Source organism: Scardinius erythrophthalmus (genome assembly GCF_964197995.2).
Source record: "Scardinius erythrophthalmus genome assembly, chromosome: 19".
Lineage (NCBI taxonomy): Eukaryota > Metazoa > Chordata > Actinopteri > Cypriniformes > Leuciscidae > Scardinius > Scardinius erythrophthalmus.
Genome location: NC_138239.1, coordinates 39,347,602 through 39,369,296, shown reverse-complemented (window position 1 = coordinate 39,369,296; position 21,695 = coordinate 39,347,602). Strand labels below are relative to the sequence as shown.

Below are 21,695 nucleotides of genomic sequence, written 5' to 3'. Positions count from 1 at the left end.
AGGGAAACACACAACACAGCCGACACAGGCAAACACACGACACAGCCGACACAGGCAAACACACGACACAGCCGACACAGGCAAACACACAGCACAGCTGACACAGGGAAACACACAACACAGCCGACACAGGTAAACACACAACACAGCTGACACAGGCAAACACACAACACAGCCGACACAGGCAAACACACAGCACAGCTGACACAGGGAAACACACAACACAGCCGACACAGGTAAACACACAACACAGCTGACACAGGGAAACACACAACACAGCCGACACAGGCAAACACACGACACAGCCGACACAGGCAAACACACGACACAGCCGACACAGGCAAACACACAACACAGCCGACACAGGCAAACACACAGCACAGCCGACACAGGCAAACACACAGCACAGCTGACACAGGCAAACACACAACACAGCTGACACAGGCAAACACACAACACAGCCGACACAGGGAAACACACAACACAGCCGACACAGGCAAACACACGACACAGCCGACACAGGGAAACACACGACACAGCTGACACAGGCAAACACACAACACAGCTGACACAGGCAAACACACAACACAGCTGACACAGGGAAACACACGACACAGCTGACACAGGGAAACACACGACACAGCCGACACAGGGAAACACACGACACAGCCGACACAGGCAAACACACGACACAGCCGACACAGGCAAACACACGACACAGCTGACACAGGCAAACACACAACACAGCTGACACAGGCAAACACACAGCACAGCTGACACAGGCAAACACACAACACAGCTGACACAGGCAAACACACAACACAGCCGACACAGGTAAACACACAACACAGCTGACACAGGGAAACACACAACACAGCTGACACAGGCAAACACACGACACAGCCGACACAGGGAAACACACAACACAGCTGACACAGGCAAACACACAACACAGCTGACACAGGCAAACACACAGCACAGCTGACACAGGCAAACACACAACACAGCTGACACAGGGAAACACACAACACAGCTGACACAGGGAAACACACAACACAGCTGACACAGGGAAACACACGACACAGCTGACACAGGGAAACACACAACACAGCTGACACAGGTAAACACACAACACAGCTGACACAGGGAAACACACAACACAGCCGACACAGGGAAACACACAACACAGCCGACACAGGTAAACACACAACACAGCCGACACAGGGAAACACACAACACAGCCGACACAGGTAAACACACAACACAGCCGACACAGGCAAACACACAACACAGCCGACACAGGGAAACACACGACACAGCCGACACAGGGAAACACACAACACAGCCGACACAGGTAAACACACAACACAGCCGACACAGGCAAACACACGACACAGCCGACACAGGGAAACACACGACACAGCCGACACAGGGAAACACACAACACAGCTGACACAGGGAAACACACGACACAGCTGACACAGGCAAACACACGACACAGCTGACACAGGTAAACACACAACACAGCTGACACAGGGAAACACACAACACAGCTGACACAGGGAAACACACAACACAGCCGACACAGGCAAACACACAACACAGCCGACACAGGTAAACACACAACACAGCTGACACAGGGAAACACACAACACAGCCGACACAGGCAAACACACAACACAGCCGACACAGGGAAACACACGACACAGCTGACACAGGGAAACACACGACACAGCTGACACAGGGAAACACACAACACAGCTGACACAGGGAAACACACAACACAGCTGACACAGGGAAACACACAACACAGCTGACACAGGGAAACACACAACACAGCCGACACAGGTAAACACACAACACAGCCGACACAGGTAAACACACAACACAGCCGACACAGGCAAACACACGACACAGCCGACACAGGGAAACACACGACACAGCCGACACAGGTAAACACACAACACAGCTGAGACAGGTAAACACACAACACAGCTGACACAGGGAAACACACAACACAGCCAAACACACGACACAGCTCACACAGGGAAACACACGACACAGCTGACACAGGGAAACACACGACACAGCTGACACAGGGAAACACACAACACAGCCGACACAGGTAAACACACAACACAGCTGACACAGGGAAACACACAACACAGCTGACACAGGGAAACACACAACACAGCTGACACAGGGAAACACACGACACAGCTGACACAGGGAAACACACAACACAGCTGACACAGGGAAACACACAACACAGCCGACACAGGTAAACACACAACACAGCTGACACAGGGAAACACACAACACAGCTGACACAGGCAAACACACAACACAGCTGACACAGGTAAACACACGACACAGCCGACACAGGTAAACACACAACACAGCTGACACAGGGAAACACACAACACAGCTGACACAGGGAAACACACAACACAGCCGACACAGGTAAACACACAACACAGCTGACACAGGTAAACACACGTGCTGGAAGAGTTTTTGTTTTGTTTGTATCTGGTCCCGCTTCGGATGCCATCAAGCGGTATCTCTGGTCGTAATCAGTCCTTCACCGACCAATCAGCGTTCATTAGCAGAATGCTAGCGTGTTATGGGCAACAACAACTCAACCTGTAAGAAATGGAAAGGACACAAGTACTCGTTCATTCAACTTTCTATAACCCATTTTGAACTTGCAAAACCTACAATCAAATCTGAGATTTCTCAACAGCAATCGGGTGAAAGAGACACATTTAGCCGTCTAGCTCCATAGACTCCCATTCATTCTGCACTCATGAGCGATTGCCCCCAGTGGAGCTCTGGTGGAACTACAACCAACATTCGGTACAATAGGACTTAATAGGGAGTGGCCAGGCTCTCCGTAGACGGGCTCTGAGGACACCAAACCAACATCTGAAATGCTGCGATGCCATTGGTCCACTGATTACTCCAGTTATCCAATCACAGCCTCTGCTCAGCCGAAGTGTGTGTGGTATCTCAGGCCAGTAGGGGTGTGTGTGTGTGTAATATACAGCTGCATGATGTCACTGATTACCAGATTCACATGTGTGTAGTCTTGTAGAGACGATAACAGTCTCTAAACTTTGCGCTCTGAATCCAGTTTTCAAAAGTGAGTTTTCAGATTCCCAAAATGCTGCTCTCGTGAACGGCCAAAACCCTCGAGTCTTCTGTTTAGTTGAAAGCGGTGTCGTCTAAACGGCCCCTGAATGTTGAGCAGTTTCTAAAAGAAAAGAGAAGCGTCTACAGTCGTGGCGCGAGCTGACAGACAGAGAACAGGCGTCTGAGGAAATCACACAGTAGAGACAGTTCCTTTACTTACACACCATTTCCACATATGAAGACATCCTTCAGCTCAAGACACACACACACACACACACACACACACACACACACACACACACACACACACACACACACAGAGAGACACTACACATGAACAGGCACGCGCACACACACACTCCGAACATTCACACACTATCACAGACATACACACACACACAGAGGCACTAGTACACACACTCAAGCACACACACACACACACACAGAGAGACACTCACAGACACTCACACAACACACGAACAGGCACGCGCGCACACACACACTCCGAACATTCACACACTATCACAGACATACACACACACAGAGGCACTAGTACACACACTCAAGCACACACACTCACAGACAGACACTCTCTCTCTCACACACACACACACACACAGAGACACTCACAGACACTCACACAACACACGAACAGGCACGCGCGCACACACACACTCCGAACATTCACACACTATCACAGACATACACACACAGAGGCACTAGTACACACACTCAAGCACACACACACACACTCACAGACAGACACTCACACACACACACAGAGACACTCACAGACACTCACACAACACACGAACAGGCACGCGCGCACACACACACTCCGAACATTCACACACTATCACAGACATACACACAGAGGCACTTAGTACACACACACACACACGCATAGACAGACACTCACACACACACACACAACACACGAACAGGCACGCGCGCACACACACTATCACAGACACACTCACACTGAGGCACTACACACACTCAAGCACACACACACACTGAGGCACTACACACACTCAAGCACATATGCACACACTCACACTGAGACACTACACACACTCAAGCACACACACACACACACACTGAGGCACTACACACACTCAAGCACATATGCACACAGACACACATACACATTCTCACAGACACACACACACACAAAGTTCTATTTATATTCACCTTTTATTGTGTATGGTAATGTTAACTGATGTAATAAGTGTACGGTGTAACAAAAACAGTTACAAACATTTGTATGCATATTTACATTGTATATTTATGAAAGTAACAAGCTACATCTGTATACAGAAAATACAACTATGACATGAGTTACTGAACTATAAATATTACATCATATATTTAGTATTTTCAAACCATAATAGAAACAGCTATACACAGATCAGAGCTGAGCTAGAGCCGGAGCGCGAGGAGAGGGGGAGGAGAGGCACTTCTGAGGAGGAGGAGAGTGAGGGATAAACCACGGAAACACGGAAGAGCTTCACGAGAACCACACCGTCTCGCCAGAGCCTACGGGAGTTATGCATTCCAGAGTTATATTTCCATGAAGAGAGAAGAAAACACGAATATAAAAACAATAGCAGCACGTGATTAAACTGGTAGTCACATGACGGTTGCGTCACACGAGGAAAGCGGTGCATGTTCGCGAGATCGTAGAAATCGACCGATTCGGGAGGAAAAGCCTCTCACACAGACGCCTCGAGGGTAAAGACTACACCTAGATCGAGTTTAACAGTCATCCGTAGAGGAAGGAGACTCTCGCGATGCAGTTAGTGATTGTTTCTAGCAGCTTCATAAGACGAGCTTCACAAACCTTTAATCTTTCGGCGATACAAAACTAGAGAGAATCTCGATTAAAATCTCGGACGTCATTCATCATCATCATCTCCACTACTTTTCAATGTGAAACAGTATTAACAGGTGATCTATGTACATAATGCTGTCAAATCAAACCACAACACATGACGTGTACCGTCAGCAGCGATCACGAATGCAGGAATAGTGTTCGGTATTTACAGCGGGTCGTCATGGAAACGCGCGCTCACGTTACCGTTGCTAGGGGAAACTTCGCGGGCAAAATCCTGTCAGTTCAATCGGAATCCCGCGTGAGGGAACACAAATTGTGTGTTAAAGTCATGTTGTAAAGATCGTATTTGTTTATTAACGTGTTCACAATGTCGTGAATACCTGTGGGAAGCTCGGGATTTCCTTTAAGAGCCGATCTTTACGAGTTGTGGGCGTGTCAGTTAGCGAAAACATGATGAATACCCCAATACTTAACAGTATTTAGCAGTGATATTGTCAGGCTTTTCTATTTACAGCAGAGTAAGCTAACTGCCTGCACATATTGTGATGGCATTATAATATAACAATATAATATGTAAGGATAAAATTTGCAGTGGCTTCATAAATTAATTAAAAAAAAATGAAAAAGCAAGCATGGACATTTCTTTGTTCTTCATTTTCTAGAGCTAGAACCTTGCTGTATTTTTGTGTAATTAATTAAGAGAAAGTATACCGCCATCTTACTTCGACGAAAGTGACTTGAACGCTGTCATAAACACGACTTCCCACCTCGTAAATACGAACTTCCCAAGAGGACTTGAACGCAGCAACAGTTGGCAGACCAACAGAAAGCTGATTTTTAAGTGACTTCTGTGTGAGCGATGCTTCATACACCAGTGACAATAGACAGTTTTTCCATGCGAAGTTTCCCTGAACGTCGGCCAGCGTGAGGAACGGGACTGTGTGTGCGGAGGTCCGAGAGTCTCGTGGAAATACTTGCATAGAAAGTTAACCGTGACGGGATTTTACCCACAACACGTTTCAAATACATGTGTCAACTAACACATCATCTTTGCACAAAAAAACATTGGTTATTAGTCAAAACAAGGTCGATTTTAAAAACAGAAAACACTTTTTAAACATGCATGTAAAATATAAACACTTGTATTCCACAGTAAGAATAAACGTCCATTTCCTGTGGCTCTCCAGGGTTTTAAACCGTCAGCGGTTACAAGTCTCAAACAGGAGCAGGATTATAAGTGCCTGTAGGATTAATGATTGACAGAATCAAAAGAAAACATCTGGAATATATTCTACAGCCGCGTGAAACAAGAGTCTTAGCGACCGCTGTCGTTAATGCTAACAACATGTTTAGCGCATCTGCGCATTAGCGCACGGTTAATAACTCACGGAAAAGCCAAGTGTTAGAACCACTGTACAAGTACACAATATCATTTCTTCATAGTTGCACGCGATGTGTTAGCGTGTTCTCCGTGTCCGTGCGACGAGGACGCTCCTCCTGACGCCGCTAACGCCTGCGGTTGACGCTCTCTCCACAGGACTGAGTTGCGCTACGCCCGTCGAGGGCCGGTGTAAATCCGCGGGCTCGTCCCGCTCAGCCGGCGGCCTTGTGCTTCCCGCCGCAGCATTGGCAGGCCTCTCCGCAGCGGTGGCAGGCTAACAGCGGCGGGTAGCAGCACATGCAGGGCGCTAGCACCGCCAGCCCCAGCAGCGCTAGCCAGCGCAGGCAGAAGTGCGGGTCGCTGGCGTCACAGGAGCAGGGGTCGGAGAAGTCGCCCTCGGCGTCGGACATGCAGTGGTAGAGCATGCTCTCGGCACACAGCATGCAGCTCACCCGGTGGATGCACTGGCGTATGGGGTCCGGCGCATCCTGGCACTGCCCGCGCCGGTTGTCCTCGCGGTTGAACACCTCACGGCAGTAGATGCAGCGTGAGCGCTCTCCATCCTCGCGCCGGCGCCGGGATGCTTTAGTCGCGGGCTGCTGGGTCTTCACCGCGAGCTTGAGCTGCTCCGGGCCCTCGCCGTACGAGTACGGGCTCTTCTCGTCGGGGGCCTCGCGCTCAGGGTCGCGCTTCCACAGATCCGGGTGCCGGTAGTCCTCGTAGCCGCGGATCAGCACGTCCTTGCGCGGGTTGATGCGCACGATCTCCTCCTCGTCCATGTGGAAGCTCACGTGACGTCTGGGGTTGAAGGAGACCTGCGAGACACACACAGACACACACACACATCAGGAGGAAGTTCCTCTGCTTCTGTAAACCTGTACACATCTGAAACAGAAAGAGTCCTGACACCTGGAGATGAATTTGTATTCCTGCACTTCGGCTGGGTTTTTGTGTGTGTGTGTGTGTGTGTGTGTGTGTGTGTGTGTGTGTGTGTGTGTGAGATGGGTAGGGTTAGTGTAGGGGAATAGAATATACAGATTGTACAGTATATAAAGCATTATGCCTATGGAATGTCCTCACAAGTATAGCTAAACAAACGTGTGTGTGTGTGTGTGTGTGTGTGTTGCACCTGTGGAGGCAGGAATCGCTGGTTAGCAGTGTGTGTGTGTGTGTGTGTGTGTTGCACCCGTGGACGCAGGAACCGCTGGTTAGCTGTGAGTGTGTGGTCGAAGGGCTGCACTCACACATAAGAGCCGTGGGAGTGATGTGTGTGTGTGTGTGTGTGTGTGTGTGTGTTCGAGTGTGAGTGAGAGTGTGTGTACCTGTGGAGGCAGGAACTGCTGGTTAGCTGTGGAGCCGCGGGAGTGGTGTGTGTGTGTGTGTGTGTGTGTGTGTGTGTGTGTGTGTGTGTGTGTGTGAGTGTGAGTGAGAGTGTGTGTACCTGTGGAGGCAGGAACTGCTGGTTAGCTGTGGAGCCGCGGGAGTGATGTGTGTGTGTGTGTGTGTGTGTGTGTGTGTGTGTGTGTGTGTGTGTGTGTGTGTACCTGTGGAGGCAGGAACCGCTGGTTAGCTGTGAGCGTGTGGTCGAAGGGCTGCACTCGCACATAAGAGCCGCGGGAGAGTTCGCTGGAGCCGATGGCTCGAGGACAGAAGACGTCTCTCACGGGCGTCTCCACACACACACTCTCCTGTCAATCACAGCACACACACACTTCAACACACTCAGTAAAACTCAGCATGACGTCACAGATCACAGAAGCTCTTACACCTGCAGCTTTGATGAGCTCATATTGATTGACAGATACAAGAAATATCTGGGTCATTCCTACAGTTTGGATCCCCATGAATGAATACTGCATATTTTACATAAAATATTAATCAACTTTAATGCCACATGGCCCATCCAGATGTATCCTATTTAACACAGATTTATAATTAATGGTACCTTAGAATAATGAACACTTTTTAAAACACTTTGACAGGCAAATTCCCACAATCATGTTTTCTCAGCTTCACTGTGAAGTAAAGAGGGCCAGTCATGAATGATCCGTTCATTTTGAATTCATCTTTTAAAAGACTCGGGAATATTGAGTTCTTTCATGTATGCGCATTTGCGTGACATCCTTTCGTTTCATAAACATCATCTTTAAAAAAAACATGTTTATTACACACGCCTGACGTTCACACTGGTGAAGCATTACCGCGTCACGCATCAGAACACGGAGGTCATGTGACACACGTGTGAAAGCAGCAGCAGCCGACGCACCATAAGAAACAGAAAGAGGAAATGTCACACTGATAATGCTGTGTGTGTGTGTGTGTGTGTCACATGAGGGAGGAGTGTGTGTACAGGTCTGTTTATATCTGTTCCAATAATGAACATCCTGTGGTTGCTAAGAGACACTTCCTGTGACTACAGTCTCCTGTCAGTACTTCCCACACACTCACACACACACTTTCATCAAATGTGTATTATCTGTGCTCTGTGCTGAATGATAATCCCCTGTGTGTGTGTGAGCCTCACCTGTGATGAAGCGTCCTCAGGTGTGTCCGTGTCGCTGTTCTGCGGGCCGCCTGCAGGTGAACACACACACAATCAGATCACACAGGACCAGCATTAGTTACACAAGCATCTCTAGCACTGAACATCACTGAGACACACACACACACAAGAGCGACTCCATGAGGCCCTTTAGCACGAAGAGGACGATATTAACTGTCAATATTTGGCATTTTTTTATTATGGGCATCAGCTGCTATTTCTGTTGGGCCAATAAGTGTCATAGGCGGGACTTTTGTATACAGAAGACCTGCGTTACACAAGCGGGAGGAACACTGAAGACCAGCGTTACACAAGCGGGAGGAACACTGAAGACCTGCGTTACACAAGTGGGAGGAACTCTGAAGACCAGCGTTACACAAGCGGGAAGAACACTGAAGACCTGCGTTACACAAGCGAGAGGAACACCGAAGACCAGCGTTACACAAGCGGGAGGAACACTGAAGACCTGCGTTACACAAGCGGGAGGAACACTGAAGACCTGCGTTACACAAGCGGGAGGAACACCGAAGACCAGCGTTACACAAGCGGGAGGAACACTGAAGACCTGCGTTACACAGGCGGGAGGAACACTGAAGACCTGCGTTACACAAGCGAGAGGAACACCGAAGACCAGCGTTACACAAGCGGGAGGAACACTGAAGACCCTGCGTTACACAGGCGGGAGGAACACTGAAGACCCTGCGTTACACAAGCGGAAGGAACTCTGAAGACCTGCGTTACACAAGCGGGAGGAACACTGAAGACCTGCGTTACACAAGCGGAAGGAACTCTGAAGACCAGCGTTACACAAGCGGGAGGAACACTGAAGACCTGCGTTACACACGCGGGAGGAACACTGAAGACCTGCGTTACACAAGCGGGAGGAACACTGAAGACCTGCGTTACACAAGCGGGAGGAACACTGAAGACCTGCGTTACACAAGCGGGAGGAACACTGAAGACCTGCGTTACACAAGCGGGAGGAACACCGAAGACCTGCGTTACACAAGCGGGAGGAACACCGAAGACCAGCGTTACACAAGCGGGAGGAACACCGAAGACCAGCGTTACACAAGCGGGAGGAACACCGAAGACCTGCGTTACACAAGCGGGAGGAACACTGAAGACCTGCGTTACACAAGCGAGAGGAACACTGAAGACCTGCGTTACACAAGCGGAGCGTTACACACGCGGGAGGAACACCGAAGACCTGCGTTACACACGCGGGAGGAACACTGAAGACCTGCGTTACACAAGCAGAAGGAACTCTGAAGACCAGCGTTACACAAGCGGGAGGAACACTGAAGACCTGCGTTACACAAGCGGGAGGAACACTGAAGACCTGCGTTACACAAGCGGGAGGAACACTGAAGACCTGCGTTACACAAGCGAGAGGAACACTGAAGACCCTGCGTTACACAAGCGGGAGGAACACTGAAGACCTGCGTTACACAAGCGGGAGGAACACTGAAGACCTGCGTTACACAAGCGGGAGGAACACTGAAGACCTGCGTTACACAAGCGGGAGGAACACTGAAGACCTGCGTTACACAAGCGAGAGGAACACTGAAGACCTGCGTTACACAAGCGGGAGGAACACTGAAGACCTGCGTTACACAAGCGCGAGGAACACCGAAGACCAGCGTTACACAAGCGGGAGGAACAGTGAAGACCTGCGTTAAACAAGCGGGAGGAACACTGAAGACCTGCGTTACACACGCGGAAGGAACACCGAAGACCAGCGTTACACAAGCGGGAGGAACAGTGAAGACCTGCGTTACACAAGCGGGAGGAACACCGAAGACCTGCGTTACACAAGCGGGAGGAACTCTGAAGACCTGCGTTACACACGCGCGAGGAACACCGAAGACCAGCGTTACACAAGCGGGAGGAACACTGAAGACCCTGCGTTACACAGGCGGGAGGAACACTGAAGACCTGCGTTACACAAGCAGAAGGAACTCTGAAGACCAGCGTTACACAAGCGGGAGGAACACTGAAGACCTGCGTTACACAAGCGGGAGGAACACTGAAGACCTGCGTTACACAAGCGAGAGGAACACTGAAGACCCTGCGTTACACAAGCGGGAGGAACACTGAAGACCTGCGTTACACAAGCGGGAGGAACACTGAAGACCTGCGTTACACAAGCGGGAGGAACACTGAAGACCTGCGTTACACAAGCGGGAGGAACACTGAAGACCTGCGTTACACAAGCGAGAGGAACACTGAAGACCTGCGTTACACAAGCGGGAGGAACACTGAAGACCTGCGTAACACACGCGCGAGGAACACCGAAGACCAGCGTTACACAAGCGGGAGGAACAGTGAAGACCTGCGTTAAACAAGCGGGAGGAACAGTGAAGACCTGCGTTACACAAGCGGGAGGAACACCGAAGACCTGCGTTACACAAGCGGGAGGAACTCTGAAGACCTGCGTTACACACGCGCGAGGAACACCGAAGACCAGCGTTACACAAGCGGGAGGAACACTGAAGACCCTGCGTTACACAGGCGGGAGGAACACTGAAGACCTGCGTTACACACGCGGAGCGTTACACACGCGGGAGGAACACCGAAGACCAGCGTTACACAAGCGGGAGGAACAGTGAAGACCTGCGTTAAACAAGCGGGAGGAACAGTGAAGACCTGCGTTAAACAAGCGGGAGGAACAGTGAAGACCTGCGTTACACAAGCGGGAGGAACACCGAAGACCTGTGTTACACAAGCGGGAGGAACACCGAAGACCAGCGTTACACAAGCGGGAGGAACAGTGAAGACCAGCGTTACACAAGCGGGAGGAACAGTGAAGACCTGCGTTAAACAAGCGGGAGGAACAGTGAAGACCTGCGTTACACAAGCGGGAGGAACACCGAAGACCTGCGTTACACAAGCGGGAGGAACTCTGAAGACCTGCGTTACACACGCGCGAGGAACACCGAAGACCAGCGTTACACAAGCGGGAGGAACACTGAAGACCCTGCGTTACACAGGCGGGAGGAACACTGAAGACCTGCGTTACACACGCGGAGCGTTACACACGCGGGAGGAACACCGAAGACCAGCGTTACACAAGCGGGAGGAACAGTGAAGACCTGCGTTAAACAAGCGGGAGGAACACTGAAGACCTGCGTTACACAAGCGGTAGGAACACCGAAGACCAGTGTTACACAAGCGGGAGGAACACTGAAGACCTGCGTTACACAAGCGGGAGGAACACTGAAGACCTGCGTTACACAAGCGGTAGGAACACCGAAGACCAGTGTTACACAAGCGGGAGGAACACTGAAGACCTGCGTTACACAAGCGGGAGGAACACCGAAGACCTGCGTTACACAAGCGGTAGGAACACCGAAGACCAGTGTTACACAAGCGGGAGGAACACTGAAGACCTGCGTTACACAAGCGGGAGGAACACTGAAGACCTGCGTTACACAAGCGGTAGGAACACCGAAGACCAGTGTTACACAAGCGGGAGGAACACTGAAGACCTGCGTTACACACGCGGGAGGAACACCGAAGACCTGCGTTACACAAGCGGTAGGAACACCGAAGACCAGTGTTACACAAGCGGGAGGAACACTGAAGACCTGCGTTACACAAGCGGGAGGAACACTGAAGACCTGCGTTACACACGCGGAGCGTTACACACGCAGAGCGTTACACAAGCGGGAGGAACTCTGAAGACCTGCGTTACACAAGCTGGAGGAACACCGAAGACCTGCGTTACACAAGCGGGAGGAACTCTGAAGACCTGCGTTACACAAGCGGGAGGAACACCGAAGACCCTGCGTTACACAAGCGGGAGGAACACTGAAGACCAGCATTACACACGCGGGAGGAACACTGAAGACCTGCGTTACACAAGCGGGAGGAACACAGAAGACCAGCGTTACACAAGCGGGAGGAACACTGAAGACCTGCGTTACACACGCGGGAGGAACACTGAAGACCTGCGTTACACACGCGGGAGGAACACTGAAGACCAGCGTTACACAAGCGGGAGGAACACTGAAGACCTGCGTTACACAAGCGGGAGGAACACCGAAGACCTGCGTTACACAGGCAGGAGGAACACCGAAGACCTGCGTTACACAAGCGGGAGGAACACTGAAGACCTGCGTTACACAAGCGGGAGGAACACCGAAGACCAGCGTAACACGCGCGAGGAACACCGAAGACCTGCGTTACACAAGCGGGAGGAACACTGAAGACCCTGCGTTACACAAGCGAGAGGAACACCGAAGACCAGCGTAACACACGCGCGAGGAACACCGAAGACCTGCGTTACACAGGCGGGAGGAACACCGAAGACCTGCGTTACACAGGCGGGAGGAACACTGAAGACCTGCGTTACACAAGCGAGAGGAACACCGAAGACCAGCGTAACACACGCGCGAGGAACACCGAAGACCTGCGTTACACAGGCGGGAGGAACACCGAAGACCTGCGTTACACAAGCGGGAGGAACACTGAAGACCTGCGTTACACAAGCGAGAGGAACACTGAAGACCTGCGTAACACACGCGCGAGGAACACCGAAGACCTGCGTTACACAGGCGGGAGGAACACCGAAGACCTGCGTTACACAAGCGGGAGGAACACCGAAGACCTGCGTTACACAGGCGGGAGGAACACCGAAGACCTGCGTTACACAAGCGGGAGGAACACTGAAGACCTGCGTTACACAAGCGAGAGGAACACTGAAGACCTGCGTAACACACGCGCGAGGAACACCGAAGACCTGCGTTACACAGGCGGGAGGAACACCGAAGACCTGCGTTACACAAGCGAGAGGAACACCGAAGACCTGCGTTACACAGGCGGGAGGAACACCGAAGACCTGCGTTACACAAGCGAGAGGAACACTGAAGACCTGCGTAACACACGCGCGAGGAACACCGAAGACCTGCGTTACACAAGCGGGAGGAACACTGAAGACCTGCGTTACACAAGCGAGAGGAACACCGAAGACCAGCGTAACACACGCGCGAGGAACAGGGAAGACCTGCGTTACACAGGCGGGAGGAACACCGAAGACCTGCGTTACACAAGCGAGAGGAACACTGAAGACCTGCGTAACACACGCGCGAGGAACACCGAAGACCTGCGTTACACAAGCGAGAGGAACACCGAAGACCTGCGTTACACAGGCGGGAGGAACACTGAAGACCTGCGTTACACAAGCGAGAGGAACACTGAAGACCTGCGTAACACAGGCGGGAGGAACACCGAAGACCTGCGTTACACAAGCGAGAGGAACACTGAAGACCTGCGTAACACACGCGCGAGGAACACCGAAGACCTGCGTTACACAAGCGGGAGGAACACTGAAGACCTGCGTTACACAAGCGGGAGGAACACTGAAGACCTGCGTTACACAAGCGAGAGGAACACTGAAGACCTGCGTTACACAGGCGGGAGGAACACCGAAGACCTGCGTTACACAGGCGGGAGGAACACCGAAGACCTGCGTTACACAAGCGGGAGGAACACTGAAGACCTGCGTTACACAAGCGGGAGGAACACTGAAGACCTGCGTTACACAGGCGGGAGGAACACCGAAGACCTGCGTTACACAAGCGGGAGGAACACTGAAGACCTGCGTTACACAAGCGAGAGGAACACTGAAGACCTGCGTAACACACGCGCGAGGAACACCGAAGACCTGCGTTACACAAGCGAGAAGAACACCGAAGACCAGCGTAACACACGCGCGAGGAACACCGAAGACCTGCGTTACACAAGCGGGAGGAACACTGAAGACCTGCGTTACACAAGCGGGAGGAACACCGAAGACCTGCGTTACACACGCGGGAGGAACACTGAAGACCTGCGTTACACACGCGGGAGGAACACTGAAGACCTGCGTTACACACGCGGGAGGAACACTGAAGACCTGCGTTACACACGCGGGAGGAACACCGAAGACCTGCGTTACACACGCGGGAGGAACACCGAAGACCTGCGTTACACAAGCGGGAGGAACACCGAAGACCTGCGTTACACAACACACAATGGTAAAATTCCACCCACAGGAACGAGCGTGAGGACAGCGGTGCTGACGTCATGAACAATAACCTGAACTTAAACATAGCGGTTCAGAGCCTCTAAAGCCATGAAGCTTCTGCACACACACCGCAAGTGTGTGTGGCGTCCGTTTAAAAAACATCCTTTTAACATCTAACAAGCAATAGCAAATCCAATCTGTAATAATATATAATCTACTCTACATTCACACAGCTGTAAAGCAGGAGTCAAGCCACAGCTATCTCTACAGCGCTTTATACAGACTGTTTCAAAGCAAATCTGTGATCTCTGAACAGTTGTAATGTTGCAAAATTGAAATTCATCTATAAGCAGCTCTACAGAAGACAATAGTCATCAAATCAGCTCAAATGTTGACTCAGGAGAATAAAAAAAATGCAAGGAAAAAGTGATAACCTTCTGGTCTCTCTTGAATCCAACACGGAAGTGACTTAAACTGCAATTCATCGACTGGCCACTAGAGACAGGCTGCAGAAGAGAGTCAATCCCAGAAAGCCCCATATTAAACTGCACAACTTTATAGCAGAAAAAAACATTTACAGCCAGGTACAAAAAGTGGTTTTGGTCTAAATGGCTAATTTATAGCCGTTTGTCTGCTGTCTGTTAGCGTCACGTAATCTCAGCTGATCCGCCTCTTTGCCCATTTTCGTTTATCCGGGAGTGACGCTGCCAAGATGGCGACGGCCGGCTCCGCCCACTTTGGGCTTTAAAAATGCTCTTCAGAAACACTACGGGTGACGTCACGGACACTACGCTCATATTTTTTTACAGTCCATAATGAAAACGCACTTCAGAAATGAGATGCTATATCGCACACATTTTACATCCGTTCATGTTTTTACGAGGTGAGAGGGGCCTCTGTGAGCAATGAGAGTGAACACACAGACGTCACACTGCTGATTGACAACATTCCTGCTTTATTAGCACATAGTGACGACACTAAACGCTCACCTTGTTTAATGTCCTCCATCGCCCGCCGTATCCCTCGGTCAAAGGCCCTGGCGTCCGCTGGGCTCTGGAAGGTCAGTCCAAACTTCATGTTGCCGATCCTCCAGTGGTGGAAGATGGGATTGACTTTATTATACACCAGATCCCTCCGGATGCAGCAGTCCAGCAGCACCTGAGGACCAGAAGCGCTCCGTTACACACGGGATCAAACTCACGACTCACAGACAGCAGCTGAGGCACTCAAGCAACGGAAAACTACAACTTACACTAAAACCATAAAAAAAAATCATTATTTCAAATAAATGTTAATTGAAGTCAAATATTTTTAAAAACAAGACCAAGGCTATGGAAGCTTGTTTCCGCCACAGAATAAAACATTTTAAAAGATAATTGCGACTTTATTTACAATTGCGAGATCACATCTCACAGTTCTGATTTTATTTCTCAGAATTGCATGTTTATATCTCACAATTCTGACTTCTCCCAATTGCATGTTTATAAAGTCAGAATTGTGAGAAATAAACATGCAATTCTGAGGGAAAAAAAGTCAGAATTGTAAGATTAAAAGACATAATTACCTTTTTTATTTTTTATTCAGTGGCGGAAACAAGCTTCCATAAAAGGCAGCATTTCTTTTTCAGTTCAGCAGTTCTTTTTCATGTACAAAAAAATAAAACTTAAATAAAACTATATAAACAAACAAAATTTCAAAATCCCAACACAATTACTAAAACTTAAACTAAAATGTAAAAATTAAAACAGAAAATATATTTAAAAAATCAAAATATTAATAAAAGTGATATTAAAAAACACTTAAGACCAAAACTATAAAAAAACATTGGAAATTAAATAAACGTTAAAGGAGAGAAAAGAAAAAATAATCTTTTTGCCAGGGCAACATTTTTTTATTTTTTTTAGCTTAACTTAATGTACATAAAATATAATATAAATATTTAAAAAAAAAATAAAAAATGTTTACTAAAATAAACAGAAAACATGAAAATAAAACTACTTCAAAATATTAATAAAAACGCTATACTACTGTCAAGTTGCAGTCGGCATGAAAAGGAAATTGTGCAGCATTTCTGTTCACTTATGACATCAGCAGCGTCAAACACACACTTCCTGTGAGTGCGATGATGTCACCGTTACCGATTTGTCTTTGAGCCGCTCCCCGTGGATGAGGAACTGGTCTTCGGCCTCGGTCCGGCTGATCTTGAGTACGGAGACGAGGCTGAGGCCGCCGGCGCCCTGAGGAAGCCATCCACCGCTGGAGTCATCTCGAGTCATGACCACCGCTCTCACACGCGCGAAGCTCTCACTGCCGGCACACACACACACACACACACACACACACACACACACACACACACACGTCAGACCCTGCACTTCATAGACACCTCACTTCCAGCACATCTACAATCACGGACTGTGCCGGTAATGACACTGGAGACCAGACTGAAATACATTAGCAGACTTGTTTGTCCGGCTGGGAATCTGACATCACTACAGCTTCAGTGGAAACGATGACACACTCTAACATCCTGTTGATATTTATGTGAACCCCACAAAACCGTCAAGAGAGCCGTAAAAGGAGCTCGAACAGTGGTGCAAAATTCACGGTTCAGATCATTTACGGTTTTTGAGCCACGGATCGGCTAATTTTTTCGGATCAGCAAAAATATATATTATATATATATATATATATATATATATATATATATATATATATATATATATAATAATTCTAATATATATATATATGTGTGTGTGTGTGTGTGTGTGTGGAAAAGCTTCATTTAGAGCAGACTTTGTTGGAAATAACATCACGAATGAGGGAAACGTGTAGTTTACGAACAAAACCCCAAAATGATAGTTCACACTTTCTATGAGGTGGCCTTTTAGCCTTTTCTTCCCTATGGAGAGACGTACATCTGAGAGAAACTACTTCAAGATTACGAGCGCACATAAATTTACAGTACAGAAACTCATTCATAACAAATACTGCTATATTGCATTAAAAAACAAGAACTTTTCATTACATCGTGACTTCACACTAGAGACGCACCAATCGGGAAGTTAGAATTACCAATATTTTTTCACTTTAATGTTATTCTGTTAACACTATTTCTGTAAAATGGCGGTTAATAATAATTATGGCAGACATTATTATTCTATAATTATTAAATCTTTATTCATGTTGATTAGGTCTATAAAATCTATTTATTTGTATAAGGGGTCATTTGTTTTGGTGTGGATCTAGGCTATTCATACATGTATTAGATTCATTAAAATCATTCATTTTACCATGGTGAATAATCCGAGGGTAACGGCTGCTTCACGATTGAAATGCGATATTGGGATACTATGGTATTATAGTCAGATATCGTGGAAAGGCGTCTTCAGTCTCGACTTGTGAGTCGCAAGGACCAAATCGAGTGGTTTACTGCGCTTAATGGGTCAAATACAGAGTAAATTATGTTAAATAAGGGTGTCACGATTTCGAAATCGATCGAAATTAATAATCTCGATTATCGAATCAAAATATGGAATCGTCGATGCTGTCACGCCCCCATGTCACGTCAGCTCGGCTTGCCAAGCGGAAAAACAAAACAAAAAAAACACAAGTGTTGAAGTGCTGCGAGACGGGCTGCCAACTCTCACGCATTTATGGAACTTTTCACACGCTCTCACGCACAGAAAAATCGCGAGGCAAAGAGGACACGGAGACCAAAAATCTCAGCTCTCAGATTCTGTCAATTTTATTACGAAATTCAAACAATAAATACCGCTTTGGCGCTTGTAAATGTTACGTGACAGATCCCTAGCGCACGTGAAGATGCGATGATCGATCTCTACTAGCTAATAGTAAAGAAAAACACGAACACTGTTGAAAGATACAGTACAACTTACCGAAATGTATATTCCTCATACATAATATCGATCAATCAGTGTTTTTCATCAGCGTGAAGAGGTCAATAACACAGCTGGAGAACAATTATATCACATTTACCTCAGGAAAGCCATTTAATGACCATAATAATATAGGCTAGCACGTAGTTGGCAAGAAAAAAATAGCTATAGAGAGCATTTTGCTAAATGTGTTCTATATTACATATTATATTTTTTACTTATATCATTAAATAAAGTTGTTATAATAAAAAAAATGCATTATATTTAATTAATTTTAACCTTAAATAATAGCCTACTACCAGCTGATAGGGCTCTCTGTATGTTTACAGCATTAGGTGAGTTTTTATTTATTTTTTTAGACAAATTAGCCTATATTGTGTAGCCTACCTAATATTTATCCAAATGAGTCAATATTAAATCAAATCACAATAATTGAATTGAACTGAAATAATAAAAAAAGCGTAGCTTACCAGAAATTGTACCATGTAAACATTGTAACATGTTGTCACTAAACCTAATAAAATTTCAGTTTAGTTACTAAAATGTTAGTGACAATCACAATACACTTATTGTGATGCAATTTTTTTACAATCAAACAAATCGAGAATCGAATCGAACCGTGACTTTAGAATCGAAAATGTAATCGAATCGAGGATTTGGAGAATCGTGACACCCTTAATGTTAAATGCCCGTCTTGGCGAGTAATCAGTTAAACACGGTCAGTTCTGGAGCCCAATTATAGTTGAGAAAGATAGCGCGAGTCGTGTGACAGTACACTGGATCCGTGCACAAGCTCTTAAAGGGACGGCAGCCTATATTCCTCATGTTCATCAAAGAACTGAAGACAATCACTCTCTGCTCTCGGCTGAATCACTTCTGTAAGCGTTAATCTGCATTTAACTTTTACAATGAAGACCATCCTGTGACATTTACATTTAATTACTTTAATTTCTGAAGTTTTTCTTTCCTGAATAATAACCTACTGTTAGACCCACCTGAAAAACTTGTTTAATAGCTCTTTATTCTATTGCATTTATTTGTGCTGTTGTTTGCAACTTTTTATTTGTTCTTATTCTGCCAGTGCATTGTACTTGCGTTTAAAGTACCAGCATTTATAAAACATTAGTAGTAACACTGTTAACTTTACCCCAACCCTTTCTTTATCCCTAACCCTTTCTTTACTCCTACACCTAACCAAACTCATTAGCAGTAAATATGGGAATTTTCCAGAATAACATGTAGTTTCCTGCTCCTCTTCCGGAGGGAGAACGCTGCGCAGTGAGCTGAGCTTCTCATCCTCCAGTTGTTTGTGTTCATCGCTTGCGAGCAGCGTATTAGTGTTCATCTTTCACCGCTCCGTCTCGCTGGATGTTTGGATCAGTGTTTTCTGCAACTTTAAAGCACCGCTCGCCTCGCTTTTCAAACCCCTGCAACCCTCTGTCCGCGTCCACTGGTTTACCACTGGTTTACCACTGGTTTACCACTTGACACTCCCAGTGAGTCTCCTAAGTTTCTCATTGAGCAAGTGCTTTGTGTGGTTTTGCCTCTGTAGCGGCTGGACCAATCAGGCACACAATTATTCATTATATTTAATGAATAATCTAGCAAACCCCCTCACCCAACTACATCACAAGGTGAGAGACCAGGCCCCAGGTTACCAATGCAGCAAAGCCACACCATCCAGATAAGACTGAAAGGTTAAAGATTAAAAGTGGAAGGCACAGGCCATAAGACTCATGAGGCCCATAAAAAAGGACTTTTTTCCATTAATTATTGGGCAAACCTGTATACTGTTTTATGCATACTTTATGATGGAACCACTAGTTAATCAGGGCTCCAGACTGCGACCAAATGGTCGCATTTTGCGACCAACATTTGAGAGTGTGCGACTGAATTTTACATCCAGTTGCACATGTGCGACCAGTAAATTTCATCTTGTATAGTGTGTCATAGTGGGCGACAACCGACGTCGCGTCTGCGATGCTTTACGACATCATGACAAAAAGACTAGCATGTTTAATTTTTTAACGGTCCTCCATGACGGGTTCCGTCAAGAGGGAATGAGTGTGTGTGTGTGTGTGTGTGTGTGTGTGTGTGTGTGTGCGTGCGCGCGAGCGAGAGTGAGTGAGTGAGTGAGTGAGTGAGAGAGTGTGTGCGCGAGTGAGTGAGTGTGTGTGTGCGTGCGCAAGCGAGAGTGAGTGAGTGAGTGAGCGTGAGCGTGTGTGTGTGTGTGTGCGTGTGTGAGTGCGTGTATGTGAGTGAGTGAGTGAGTGCGTGTGTACATATATGTGCGAGTGAATGTGTGTGTGAGACGGCTCGCGATGACTGATCGTAAAGCAATGTGTAGTCTGTCTGACATGTTTCTTGTCCACGACATGACAAGATTTTTAGGAGTCAAAATCGTGTAATCTGATACAGTGACTATCGTAACATACAAAAAAATTGTGTATCTGAACCAGGCATAACTGTAACTATGGTATACTATGTTTATAAAAGTATCATACATCTTTTTCCAGCACTTCAAAACTATATCATATTTAAATGTTATTTTTAATGTGTTGACCAAAACATTTTTGTTCATCCTTTAAAGATTGTCTCTATTTATAAAACTGAAAGTTTCAAGAAGTAGGAAAACTCACACTTATTTAAAATTACCATACAATTAAATTACCATTGTAAACATAGCTGCTGAGGACGCTTATTGGCTATTTTCACTCCCTAATATCTATTTTGTCACTCATTTTGCTTTTGAATTAATATTAAGACATTATGAATGATAATAATTAAAGTTAACTTTATCTATACACCTCAAATTAAGCTCAGTGCTATGTCATCCCACAGTGCTACCAAACACTTTCTGTAGAACTTAGTGCCGCTGCCCTCAGATGTTAGTC

General features: G+C 47.4%; 1 protein-coding gene across 3 annotated transcripts in view; it reads right to left on the bottom strand.

Annotated features, from left to right (window-relative positions):
* Positions 1-21,695, bottom strand: part of spred1 (sprouty related EVH1 domain containing 1) — a 100,968-nt gene that overhangs the window by 59,619 nt on the left and 19,654 nt on the right. The window contains exons 2-7 of one of the 3 annotated variants that reach the window (XM_081394511.1): positions 17,041-17,209; positions 15,892-16,060; positions 8,875-8,924; positions 7,895-8,038; positions 6,803-7,165; positions 4,333-4,671 (exon numbers count right to left, since the gene is read on the bottom strand). In XM_081394511.1, the coding sequence (XP_081250637.1) occupies positions 4,555-4,671; positions 6,803-7,165; positions 7,895-8,038; positions 8,875-8,924; positions 15,892-16,060; positions 17,041-17,209 (1,012 nt within the window). In that variant the 3' untranslated portion in view covers positions 4,333-4,554. Of the gene's footprint in view, positions 1-4,332; positions 7,166-7,894; positions 8,039-8,874; positions 8,925-15,891; positions 16,061-17,040; positions 17,210-21,695 lie in introns of those variants that run through there. The other 2 variants (XM_081394512.1, XM_081394510.1) reach the window with 2 other exon arrangements.